Below are 14,399 nucleotides of genomic sequence, written 5' to 3'. Positions count from 1 at the left end.
AGCTTGGACTTCAGAGTATCCATTTCTTTGAGGTCATGTATTTAGAGATAAATTCTGAATCCAAAAGACCTGAAAAAAACTTTCTAAACTCTTTCTCTTACACTATGTATATTTTTAAAGCCATGTAAGTTCCACCAAAAAAAGTAAAAAAAAGTATTTTGTGTTTAATAGCTTTGAACAAATCTGAAATTGAACTTCATTCGACTGCTGTGTTGCATCTAAATGATCACTATATTATAGCTGAGATGGGACATACAAAAAAAACCAAAAAATGAAATGCCTGGAGGTTTGCAATGAATTGTTCTTCATTTCTTCAGCAACTGCTGCATAGTGATTGATCTAGTATCGTACAACACAGGAAATTAGCAATTAAAGGCTTCCATGCATCCAGCATTACATCCTACAAATCCTGTTAACCACAGGAGCAAAATTAGAAGAACAAGATGAATCAACAAAAGTAAAAAGTGCTTATTGTAAGCTGTGTGGAATTTGTCCTTTGCTGAAAAACATGAAAACTCTGCAGAGATTGCATGCACAAGAGTATTTAATGTAGGATTATAACTCAATTAAGACAAGTATTTCTCTGATCCTGTAATTCTAAGGCATTTTGCAGATGTATGTGAATCCCAGGCTGCAATACAAATTTCTTTCTGTTCTCCATAACATAAACTCACATGTTATGAAAAGACTCATTTAGTCTTCTGTCTAGGAAAATAATCTTCACAATGTAGGTCGAAAGATATTCTACTGTTCTAGATGAATCTATAATAAGGTAAACTAAATTAAGATATACAACATTAAATGTGAATATTGTCCATATATGTAAATACAGCATTAACAATCAAGCCTAACTGATACCCTTGTTTCCTTAAGGAATGCTTGGACCATGTCCCTGGGCACAGGGGAAACAGATTCCCAGCCCAGCACGAGCCATGCCAACCCCAGAACTGGAGGCAGTGTCACACACAAGGCTGTGCACGCAAGTTGCACAAGATTGCAACTTCAGCCTCCAAGCTAGCCCGGAGATTGCTGCGCTGTGCTTCGCTACAGGAATAAACATGTCCTTTCTCTGTTCCAATATGAACAAAAGTGCATCTACACTATCATTAATCATATGACACTGTTTTGCTTCAGATTTGTCAAAACTAATTCCGGTTTGCTGAATTTATCTAGACTGGAAGAAGAGAAAAAGGTTACATAAACTTTGCTAACATATCCAGACAAATTAAATTGTTAATCCATGCCTAAACAAAAGGTCACTATTAGCTCTAAAATTTCTTAGCTAATCTCTGACCTAATTTTGACCTCTCTTGTTAATTGCAGAAATGCTTTCAGTTAATGTATTGGTTAGCTGTGTTTACACCCTCCACTTCTGTAGTTTCCTGCCTTGCAGCTCATAAATTAAAGACAAAATATCTTTTTCTAAGTCTAATTAGTACCCAATTAGCTCCATGTTGTTACCTAGAGTGGAACCGATAGTAAAGACAAATATTAAGCATTTTCATCTGTTTCATGTAGGAAGCATTTATGAACATGAAGAAAGGAACATCAAAAACTTTATTTCATTTTTTTTTCCTCCAGATCATAAAATATTACTTTACAAAGCTTGTAAAAATACCCAATTCTTCAACTTCTATTAATTCCCATTAGAAAGAGGTACAGTTATAACATTGCTAGAAGAGAAGACCTAATTAAAGAACACATGCAAATCTAATGGATCTGCAATCATCTTAGTAGGTTGTATCCAGACATAATCATTTCTCATTGCATCATACTTCTTACAGAGTTGTTTACACTGGGTTTGTTTAATTCCTTTAGTATCATAACAATTGCATATCAGGGTATGGCGCATCAATATCCATAAAATGTCCCCTTCTGTGAAAGAGTAGTTTTTGTTGAAGTAAAAGTGAAGCACCTGAGTTATAATTCCAAAAATAATTTCTCTACATTCACTTTTTTTTTTTTAAGTCAGAAGTGTTCAGGTTCTGGTAAAAACATATGCGGGCTTAATTTAAAAATTAAGCCTGAGAGACAAACTAAACCCGACTGCATTGTAAAATGTATATAAATTTATGATAAGGAATTCTAATAATGTAAGAAATAAAAAACTCAAAGTAAAAAAGAACTATACAAATAGCATGCCTTATGTTCATTTGAACTAAGTAATATAAGGAATTACAGTTTGAAAACCTACTGTAATCAGATACTGAAGTTATAATGCTCAGCAGAAATTCAATATACTTCTAAATGCTGAAGCCTTACCATTCCATCACATTCATATTCCGTGACTTTTCGTACTGATAAAAGCTTCTCCAAAGTAAATTTATCCAGTCATATTGAGGATCATACTTGTCACCCAAGAGATAACATAACTCTAAATTATGCTCAGAGTTTTCTTCTTCTTTTCTATAGGAAATGAGAATGATCTTCTATCATCTGAACAAAGGCACCTGGCCTACTGCAAAAATGAAAAAGCTTGTCCATTACTGTTTGTCACATTGGTAGACAAAGTCTTACCTATGAAGGGCCTAAAAGTTGTTTTATTACAGTATAGTCAACTGTTTGGATCAAATCCAGATTCATATTCATTTGCTAGCTGCAAATAAATCCCACTGTACTGTCAGTACAGTTTTCTTATATTTTAACATTATTCACCAAAAGCTCCATTCTTCTGAGTTTGCGCTTATTCTTTGGCATTGGCTTGTCATATAAACCATTTTTGAGAAGATGCTCCTTGCTGTGATGGATCTGGGCACCATGCTGAAGCTGAAAAGAGCATAAAGCTTGAAGTGGACGGAGTATAGTCTGCAGAAAGATGAAGGGGTGGGGGGAGACAAAAAAGCCAACTTTTTAGTAAACTATTTTAGAGGCATCAATTATTACAGGTTTTGTATTCAAGGACTACTTAAAAATGCTGATAAAATATAATTTTGATGATAAATGCTGATAAAATATAACCTTTGGAGACAGAGGGCACAGCTGAATAAGAGATGTACTAAAAAGAAGCCACATAGTAGACATATATCCACCTACCTGCTGTCGTCCCTTACTGCTTCCTTGGACCCACTCAATCCTGACTTCAGTCCCAGCTACATTACTCTAAGTTATGACTTTAACTTGACCTTAGCAATGGACTACGATCAATTACTGAGGCTCAGCCAACAAGTTGTAATAAAATAAGTAACAATAACTAAGCTGTTTGTGCTTGCATCATGAAAATACCTTAAGGCAGTGTTTTAGAAAGAGAGGAGGGACTCATGATCAAGGCAGCTGGACTGCTATCCTGGAGACTGGACTGTATCCCTGCTTCTGCCCAGTGATATTATGTAGGACTAATGAAGCCACACAAACAAAATTTATCTCAAGTGGTTCCTAACTGTATGTTCTTCATTTTCTGGTTGCCTGACTCAGTATCACGGGCCTTCATGTGCAGATGTGTAAAGCAATCACAAATGTAACTGCAGTCAGCAGGAGATGAGTTTCTACCAAGTAAAATGTGACTCTTCCAAGCACACAGGAAAATGAAGTGACTTACATTGGGCATGAAACTAAGTGCCCAACTTTAACTTCCATGGCTCTCAACTTCAATTCATCATCTTATATGCTGGGAATAGCACTCATTTAATTCAGAGAGGGTATAAAAAAAGTGCACAAATATTTATGAATCTCTTGGCTATTGCAACATTTATAGAAGCACCTTTGAGAAACTGATAGTTTTGCCTTTGAAAAGTAGGCTGGGCCAGTTCTGAGTGGTAGGGATGAAACAGAATACAGGACTGTGAGTTGCAGACACTAACAAAACATTCACCCTGGACCTGAATGAGACAGAAGTCCTAATGAAGGAAAAATATGCCAATGTTGTTCTAGCACACCGAAGGAAAAAGTAAATATACAAAACCCTCTTTTAGCATAAAAGCATATGGTAGCCATACTGTCATAAAAGACATACAAGTTTCTAGAAAAGTTTCTTTACATAGAGTTCCAATTTCTGAGCCATATTTTCTTGTGTGGCCACACACTTTGTCCCAGTCTGGTTCTAAATGCAATTGATTTAATGTTGAGGTGACTCTCTAGTGTCACACAGGCAGACACAGGGGTGCCATACTCTACATCATGACAATTGCAGAAGCAATTTTTGACCTGGGAACCTTTTTTAGCAGGCAGAGGTCAAGTACCAAAATATTCATTATCTGATGGAGAGAGAGGGATATGAGCACCCCAGGGTGGACACTAGAATGTAGTGAATACATGGATAAGTTTTAAATCTCTTTCACATACCCTTCTGTACTACATTCTGGGCACACAATCAGATTGCAGACCTGAGTCTATGGTGCAAAACTACTCATAGGTCTTTTTCAAAAGGATTATTAAATTTGTATTACTAATGTCAGCAACAAAAGATTAAGAAGGACATTATCTTAATAACCTCTTCCATCACAGACTAGTGGGATCACAACTTGCAAGGAAAAGGCTAATGTCCAATTAGTATTCTTTGACCTAGGATAAACTTAAACTCAAGGCTGTTAAGTCCCAAATTCCTCCGATGACACCTAAGAGTTGTGAGCTGGCTGGTAGGAAGACATAACCCAGTGGGTTGCATTCCATGGCTGCAGAAGTGCAGGAGGTCAGTGGGGCAGGCTTACAAAAGCATTTTATCTTCGAGCTAGCTATGAGGGTGTATTCAGATCATCTCTGCCATCTAGTTTTTGCAGAAAGCAACTTACTACTTTCCATGCAGTAATATACTCAATTGCCTGTCTCAAACTGGATCAGTTTTGGGGTTTTTGAGAGTTGAAGATCACCCTGCTGTGCTTTGACTTCAGGGGATCATTTAAAAATACTGACCTATTAAAAAAAGATAATGGTTATTTGAGTCCAGTAAATATCCTGAGACCAACATACACTAAAAAGAAAATTAATCCTACCTGACTGATAACTAAATGAAACTTTTTAGAGTCTAGCACCAGTTACTCTCAATGACATTTGTCAACCCAGTAACTTTAAATTCAGATATTAACTGAAGAAGTAAACAATAAATTTAAAGGTAGTTAAATAATTCAATAGCCTACGTAAAAGAGATAGAAACTTTACTGATACTAATCTCCAATTTTTCTTAAGTTTCTCACACCTTGGAAATATTCTTCCTTTTTAACAAGTTATTTCTAAAGGTATTTTACAAATTCCCAAGAGCCTCAACTGATAGTACCTGAAGTAATACTATTCCCCATTATTAGAATATGAAGAGACTGGTGAAAATATCTGAATGTTTCTATGACAATTTTGTTCTCAAAGGAAGAAAATAAACATTCTAAGGTGTGTATACATATATACCACCTCCTAACATCTATTATAGGATGTACAATTTAAAATTAATAAACTCTCCTGACTTTAAGTGGTTTCAGGTTTTATCTACCAGTAGGAAAAAGCACAAGAAAGTCAATGGCACAAAGCGTTCAAGACCCAGCACAAAAGTTTAATTCCAAACACTGCTTGCCACATTATTCAGTACCAATGAATCACTAATCAACTAAATAATCATCAAGTTTTTCTGGCTTCATGAAAATTAGACATCAGAGTGATTATAGGCTGTAATCTCTGCCAAGCTTACTAATATCTTCCTTTGCTACAAAATGCTAATCATACTTTAGAGTGAGTATAACTTCCATTACATGAGTGCAACATGTAAATTCTATACATTACAGCACATTAGCATGTGTTGGTCTCGGAATATTTACTGGAGTCAAATAACCATTATCTTTTTTTAATGGATCAGTATTTTTAAATGATCCTCTGAAGTCAAAGCACAGCAGCATGATCTTTGACTCTCAAAAACCCAAAAGCTAATCCAGTTTGACACAGGCAATTGAGTATATTACTGCATGGAAAGTAGTAAGTTGCTTTCTGCAAAAACTAGATGGCAGAGATGATCTGAATACCCCCTCATAGCTAGCTTGAAGATCAAATGCTTTTGTAAGCCTGTCCCACAGCTAACAGTTAACTGTTAATTACAGTTATTTAACATAGTACATAAAACAAAGTAGTTTTCTATACACTATAGTTAAAAAATACCCAAAAGAAAACTGTTTAAAAAAAAAATCAATCTAGCATGTTACATTTGTACAATTTAGTATATTACATGTGCCTGGTACACAGTCTATGTTTTGAAATTTTGCAATAAGAAATGTCAAGTGAACTTAGAATAACATCACAGGAAGGGATAACAACAGTGCACCTCTGCACTATTTGCCCTGCAACATACACAGTAGTACTTCTATTTGTTTTGGGCTAAATCCCCAAGTGTCATCTCTACAGATTTTTATTCTGTATTGTGGCATGCATGTATCTGGTGCCTTATAAACCAACCATTTTAAAAAAGTAATGTACAGCTGAAGAGAACCTGATTCACTCCATCATATTTAGAACTGCAGGGGAAAGTGTGCAAGAAACTAGTACAGGATGAGAGAATGTGATGGGAAAGAAGAAGGAGGTAGAAGGAAAGAAGGAACTGGAAGGCACTAGGACTGCTGAGTTAAAAATGCATAAAAGGTACAAAAGAGAAACAGTGACCAGAAAAGATAAATGGAAAAAAGAGGGAAAAACAAAAGGGACAGGGAGTAAAAAGTACAGGAAAAGTCTTAAATCCTGAGACAAATGAACCTGAAGACTGCATAGTGAAAACTTGTAGAAGTGGAATTGCCAGGGGAAAGCACTAGACAACTAAAGAAAAGGAAGAGGAAAAAAAAAACAAACAAGGAAAAAAGAGGAATTGAGGAGATGGGTTGAGAAGGTAGCAGTTGTTTTCAATAACCAATCTATTACTCCATACACAAATGGGCTACCACGGTAAAAATGGTCTGCAAGATAAGTAGTCTGCATTCAGCCTTGATGGACATTGCAGCACCAAATACAATCTGTTACAGGACATGATCTGACCCTAACTGGTACTTTAAACATCATCAAAGCAAGATTTTTAGCCCTGAATCTTGCCCAGGTTTACCTTCAGACAACTCTTTGTGGTGAAAGAGCCAATCTAACTCCATTATGGGATAGAACAAAAAATACCATACTAGAATTTAACATACTCAAAAGAGGAATAGCAAAACAATCATTCAAGACCTTTGTACCTAACAAGTTCCCTCAGCAATCTAACAGCAATGTTGAATAAAGAATAGGAAAACTATAGAGACTTTTGGAACACGACAGGAAAGAGTCACAGTTATCTGAACATGATAGAGATAATAAACATCTGAAGAAAAATAGTTTCTATTGGTACATTCTTGGTTTAGTTTGCTGTGCAACAAAACCCTCACAATGCCATTAAGATTTTGAATGTCAAATGTGACATTAATAGCTAAGTACCTTTGCAGCCCTTCTACTATTCATAAAAGAAAAACTCAGATGTTTAAAACTACGTACCTCTTGTATACTCTTATTTTTTTCCATGATACTAAGAGCAACAGCTGCACATTCAAGTGTAGACAGACAGGTGTTTGTTGGCTGAGTACGAATTACATATTGACTTGAAATGTTGGGTTTTAACTGCACCTGAAAAATAGCACACTCTACTAAAATAAACAGGTCAGTATAGCAAACAAAATACTTCCTTCCTACACTAAGCAAAACACAGGCCCTTCCCCTCTGTGGTCAGTCACCTTCTTTCCATTTTGCTGTTTTGTCTCCCAGTAGCCAATGACTTTATGTTACTGTTAAGTATAATACTATAATACCTGTGAGTTGCCATCAGAGACATGAACAGCTCATTTGTTACTGTACAAACACATAAAGAAAATACAATTGTTTGTTTAGAGAAAGACTGGGTGAAATTTTAGCAACCCATTTCAGTTGCCATAGATATCCTATACAAAATTAAAATTATTCACTTATGCTTGTTTTATTGTACACTAAATACACACACAGTCCCATACAATAAACAATGACTGTATAGTCACTGACACTATTTACCTTGGTTAAATATTATTTGTCAAGTTCTGAATGAAAGACTTTTAGAAACTACATTTACTCATATAACATACTAGGGCACTGATTAGAACTATTTGTTTACCTAAATCATGTTTGAAAATGATCTGTTGGTTCTGCCTCATATGATAAACACTCTATACTATCACACAAGTTAAAGGTTTTGAAGAAAAAGAAATTTAATTCAACCACTACACTGCCTGTTTTATCAGTTCCAAAAGCTTTTACTGAGCTTATAAACAGTGGTTGAAACATCAAAGAATTTACATTATTATATGGTGTGTCAAAATTCAGATATTATTCCTTTATTCCTAAACTTTCCATCTCCACATATGTTTAAAATATTATTTGCCAAACAAGTTAATGTTTTACAATGTTGTCACTATTCTTAACCAAAAATTATCAGTTCCTTTTCCAAAAATTGTATTACAGTACCATAAACCCTAAGGAGTTATTATAAAAGAGCAAGGCAATTTTCTTTTTTTTTTATCTTATCCCAACAACTGTCTTTTATTTTTCCTTCTTCTCAAAAAAATGAGTGACTGTTCCCTATGGCCACCACAATATTGCTCCCATTCTTCATGCCAGACATTTTTCAGCATTCCTCACTTCATTCAGTATTTTCCCTCTTCACTTTTCCCATTTTTGCTTTCACTTGTAATGCTTCATTTTCCTTCATCTCTTTTACATGCAATGACCCATTCTCAGCAGTTCAAGGTATCTCATTTATAAAAGAGAAACTCCAAGCCGCTGAAGAAACCTGAATGAATAAGATCAAATTCCAATGGTTTACCTGATCCCAATGTAATGGGAATTAAAAATAAATAAATAAAAAGGTGACAAGAGAGGAAGAGAGCCATTCTGGAAAGGACAAATAAGTTAGCTATAAAAGCTCAATATACTCAAATATAGGAAAAGACAGAGAAATGTACCTTTGTGAGAGAAGGTCCTAACTTGTTTATCAAAGGAAACTTTTTTTTTTTTTTTTTTTTAATGCTGGTCTTCTTATTGGGTAGGCTTGAAGGACCAAAACATGCACATTTCAGAATGTTTTAAAAGTTTCCAGCAAGGATTGTTTACATAGTTTAGAGAGATCACCTTCAACAGCCAAAGAACACACACTTGGTTTGCAAAATTGAGAAGCTGAACTCATGTTAGTTGTGTAAAGAGCACAGCATACTAACATTATGATTTTTGCATTATATAAAAATACATTTGTATTCTTTCCACAACTGTAATACTGGAAATGTCATTTTAATTAAATAATTTTAAAATCACATCTTCTAAAATCTATTTTGTACCCTTGAGTGAAGATCGATGCTTTTGCTATTTTAAAGCTGCTTAGCATAATAATTACCTGGAATGCATTGTATTTTTAATCAGGTTATACAATTACCGACTGTTAATTAAACTGAAAATGCACCAGTGGTCTCAAAGCACATATAAATGTACCTTGCCTGAACTTACTTACTATTCTTAGATATTTGAAAGTAATGGTTACAGGTGATAATATAAAGAGTTATTTCCTGCAAATTCAATGGTCATCCCCACTTAAAACTCATTTTCATTTTCCGCACCTATTCAGCATATTTCTGCAAATGAATTGGCACAATATATGACAAAATACTCCACGAATGCCTATTACTTACTACAAAGTCGAACCTAATATTTTATATTTAAAGCCAAGATAGTTGAAGTAGTTGATTATTCCATGTCTGCAAACTCATTGTCTTTAGTCTCTAGCTCTGTACTCTTGACTGTTGAAAGAAAAGATTTTTACACCTAGCACTTCATTAGCAGATTATGCTTGCTGTTACACTATAGTGGAAGCCTATCATACAATCTTTAATTTATAGTCATACTGTAGAATTTTTATCTACCGTATGAAAGATGTTAACATTTACTTGGATATTCAACAGCAAATTCTGTCCATATGCTGGGGAACAGATCCAGGGCAGATTTAAGAATGAAGGTAGTGGATACATACTAGCCTTTATCAACTACCTTCTTCAATTTGATAGTGAAAAATTAAAAGAGAGTGAATTGATTTAGGGGAGAAAATGTAGAATTTGGACATCTGTGTATGTAATGAAATGCAAAAGAAAATTAAAATGAAATTAATATTTTCATTTATTGTTCCTCAAGGTTTGCTCAGTTTTATGCTCCCTTTACTGGGACCATGTATGGATATCCATCATGACAGAGTAGGAAGGCTAGTTATTTCAAGTATACAGAGATCGATGCTGGAGGGAGCTTTTAGTCCCTACTTAGAAATTCCTAGATAGGTATTAAAAAACAGGGTAAACTGAGGCCATTGTTTCTCCAGCATGTAACCTGAGCAGCAGAGCAGGCACATATCCACACTTTTTCTCAACAGCTGACAGCCACACTCTTCACAAAGTCTTTCTACAGAGGTTGAAACCACCTCCTGGACTACCTGCAGGCACACTGGCTTCCCCCTATTCGACATGGGCAACAATGCCTTAAGGCTTTTTTTTTTGTAGGAGCTAGGAATAGTTTTGTCTGCTGGTTTCTATACTTCATTTCTTGAGTCTCATGCTGAAAAACTCCTAAGATCATCAGCATTCCAGAGAAGGGAAAATTATTCATGATTGCAAGACAACTTCTATGGAAGAAAAGCTGCCTGCACTCTGCCTTACACCATGCAGCCGAGAAGTGTGTAAGGGCAGCTCTCAAACAGCTGACAATGTACGAAAGGGCAACTTTCTATTTCTAACAGCAACATCATCAGCAACCAAATTTCTTCTTTCCTGGGAAGAGTCAGAGAGGATGGAAACAAATGGTCCCCATCCATTTTTCTGAAAAATGACATTCACTGGGATGAGAGGTAAATACCACAGAGAGAGAACACAGTGTTGGAGATCAGGGGAAGAATACCTGACCAGGACAACTCCCTGGTACAGTTTGTCCCTTAGGCTTCTTTCAACAAACATGCATTTTACCCTACTCTTTACTCCAGAGCAGCACAGTATCTAAATAAGTGATCCTCGGTCACCTGAAATACCGCTAGGGTAGCCTTTGTCTATCACAGATTGGATAGACTCACCAAACGACTGATTGTCAGTCAGAAACTAGGTACACTCACTGAATGAATAAAACACACAGTGAGGAGCTCCACCAACTTAGAGCATAAATCGAATGGTGAGACAAAACCAAAACAACATAGAAACCAAACTGAATTCATATAGTTGATACATATTTCAGACATGGGAAGAATATCTTCTTGAAAAAAATTGCCTAGATATATGAAATATTTACTGTTCTCAAACATGACTGGGTAGGAGGATGACTTCTCTCATTTTCAGCCAGCCTTGCCTTTTGTGGAGTTACTAGTTTCAGGTAGGGTATTTCAGCTCATCAAAGCTTCTGCACTACCTAGATGTATTAATTCTTTGTCTGTCACCTGCATGTATCAAATCCAGCTGAACAAGCTTAATTCACAGTTATGGAAATGTTCCTCCACAGTTAATGTAAACAAAATCAGATCATCTACCCCTTACATTACACTTCAAAAACTCAGAAAGGGTATACATAAATACCCTATTTAAGTACATTTCAAAACAATAATCATGATATTTTATAACCACTTGTGCATAAAATGATAAACATACAATTTACTTTTTTTTTTTTTAGCTGTCAAAGCAATTTGCAAATCATATGCACACTTTGGAATAACTTCAGTTACTAAAAAAATACAGCAACATCAAGTTGAAAAAACAGCAGCCTATTTAACACCACTCACCAAAATAAACAACAGTATAAGACAGAAGATGAAAACTATTGCAACCAATTCAAACTAGAGAGAGGAATTTAGATAAGCTGAATGTAATTACTCACTGGAATGTAGCCAAAACACTGAAATTAGCATACCTATTCTCTTTATAAGTGCAAGGGAGTTTGGGGACTTAGTTTCCAAGCCATCAGAAGCATGAAGCAACACATACAATCAAGTTTCGTTTCTATGTGTAACTCAAGACCCAGGGTTTCCAAAAGCCTGAATGTCAGCAATTTTCACAAACTGTTACATTAACTTAATAAACACTGGCTTCTCTGCCACCGCATCACCCTCTTAGCAAATGCTACAGCCTTTGAGTATTTACAGAAGATCTGAACCACAGTAAAAATAGTAACCCTTCAGTAATTCTCAGGTCTGAGTTCCTCTTCTTCCAAGGCCCTCTTTGGAGATCCCCCAGGCAAGTCACAACCCAGCTGGTCCTGGGTTCCATTCAGAACTGACGGAAGCAAAAGTGTTGCCTTGATGGGGTCAAATACCTGCTGTTTGAAATTTTAAAAATTTAAGTCAGTAAAGACCAGCAACTGATTTCTGTTCTTATTTTAAACATTAGGAGTGGAGCTCTTGCAGAAAACTCCAAGTGCTATCCTCAGTCCTCTCCTTACTGTCAATATCCTTATCATTTTACCTTTTCTGTGATGATTTCTTCACCAATACTTTTACTAGCTTTACTCTCCAAGCAGAATCCAGCATTATGCAAAATTGTATCTGGAAAACAGTGCATCCCCAAGAGCACAGAAAGACTATAAAGTTAGTACACCTGTCTCACAGGGCACACTCAACATTTCTTGTTTTTTTTCTGTCCTGTTTTCTGCAATTAGACTACAGGAACCTCAAAACAGGCAGAGGAACAACATATCCTTCTGTGGCTTCTGTGAAAAACCTAGTACTTAACTTTAAGTTCCCCTCCTCTTTTACTTATATTGATAGTGTCCTCATAAAATCTGAATTTCTGTTTGGGAATTAATTTGCTCAACTCTCAGAGAATAAAGTAAGTACCATCCTGTTTAACACGGGCCGTAGTTATTGTTCATATGTACTGTTACTGTAATAAATATCTTCCAGAAAAAATACCATAAGCCTTTTTTTTTAAAAGGAATTCAAAAGGCACAAAATAAACCAGAAAGAGTACAACCACGTCCTGCCATCTCACCCATCATTCTAGAAACTAAGAAAAAATTGCTTTTAAGGTGCTGAAGAGGAAGAGCATTCCATGTGTGCTACTGCACAACCAGCCTCAGACAGAAAAGGTAAGCAGGCATGGGAAAGATCTTTCACTCAGTATTCAGTTAGCACAAGCACCTTTTAACTGTGAGCCAAAACAAACTATTTTCTGTATCTTATAGAAATTTCATGCAGTTAAATAAAATTACCTTCGTGACAGAGAAGATAGCCTGAGTAAATTTAGTCTCAGTATGCTACTGAAATTTAAATCAAGAATATAAATAAGTTATTTTGTTCAAAAGCTTAGCTTTAATTTAAAGTGACATCTTAAGAGCACTTTGTTTCTAAATACTGGAGGGAATAACTGCCATGCAACTGTCACAAATGGATAGCCTGAAAAAGTACATAGATGTCACAAAAACCCCTGTTCACTTTGCATGGCTTTTGATTGAATATTTAGGCATATCCATGACATTTCTGTGTCTCTTCCATGTAAAATGGTGAAACAAGTTATAGATTATATTGTGACTTTCAGGTAAACTTGAATAAATTTGTTCAATTTCTACAAAATTACAAGATATTTTGCACATTATCTTTGACAATTTCCAATGAACCCCAAAACATTTCTCTTGGGGTATTCCACAAACCCTTCCTCTCAGGCAATTCATGGTGTCAGGTTAGACTCCAGAGTCTTATCACTACAACAAGCCTCAGAATATCTCACTACTGCTGTGATGGGAACTGAGGTAAATACGTAATATTCCATCTTTGCAAGAGAAGCACAACTGCTTCTGCTGAACAATGGCTGTGTATAGGTTTTACCTACTTATGCTCCTTTCAGCCTGTGCAGAAAAATCTGAATTCAGAGTTGCAATTCAGATTAGTTCTTTCACAGGTCAAAACCAGAAGCCTTCATACACCCTTATAAAACACACCTGTGTAACAGCAGTCCCCAGAATTTCTTTCATCATACGTAGTTAATGTATGAAAATATATTAAACTTCTATGCACTTTCAAGAATGACCTTTCTTTGCTTCTGGAACCAAAACAATTTAAGAACCAGATTTTATTGCTGTGGGGTATGACATGCTAAAGATAAATGGTCCAGAATAAATCAGTAGAGCTACTCACTGAACGACTTAATGCTCGTCATCTGAATATAATCCTACATGATGTCTCTTTGTTCCATGACTATGTCAGATGACAACTCTTTTAAAAATATCACCTCTGTGTTTCATGATGTCTCCTTCCTATTACTGTATAAACAAGTCTGAAAGAAAATAAATATCCAGTAATTTGGTATATAGAAATATATTTGAGAATGCCATAAGTACATTCTGGGGAAAAAATAATTTTAGTGTTTTACAATATTCTGACATTTCTTTTAAAATAACTTTTTAATGAGGATAACTCAGACTGTACAGAGTATTTCTCTACTGTGTTC

General features: G+C 35.6%; 1 protein-coding gene across 1 annotated transcript in view; it reads right to left on the bottom strand.

The window, feature by feature from the left end:
- Nucleotides 1-1,749: 1,749 nt before the first annotated feature.
- Nucleotides 1,750-14,399, bottom strand: part of DTWD2 (DTW domain containing 2) — a 101,158-nt gene continuing 88,508 nt past the window's right edge. The window contains exons 6-7 of the mRNA XM_010562358.1: nt 7,417-7,545; nt 1,750-2,805 (exon numbers count right to left, since the gene is read on the bottom strand). Coding sequence (XP_010560660.1) covers nt 2,635-2,805; nt 7,417-7,545 — 300 coding nt within the window. The 3' untranslated portion in view covers nt 1,750-2,634. The remainder of the gene's footprint in view (nt 2,806-7,416; nt 7,546-14,399) is intronic.

This window comes from Haliaeetus leucocephalus, unplaced genomic scaffold, assembly GCF_000737465.1.
Source record: "Haliaeetus leucocephalus isolate CR32 unplaced genomic scaffold, Haliaeetus_leucocephalus-4.0 Scaffold158, whole genome shotgun sequence".
In the NCBI taxonomy this organism is placed as follows: Eukaryota; Metazoa; Chordata; class Aves; order Accipitriformes; family Accipitridae; genus Haliaeetus; species Haliaeetus leucocephalus.
This window is presented reverse-complemented; position numbering and strand designations above follow the sequence as displayed.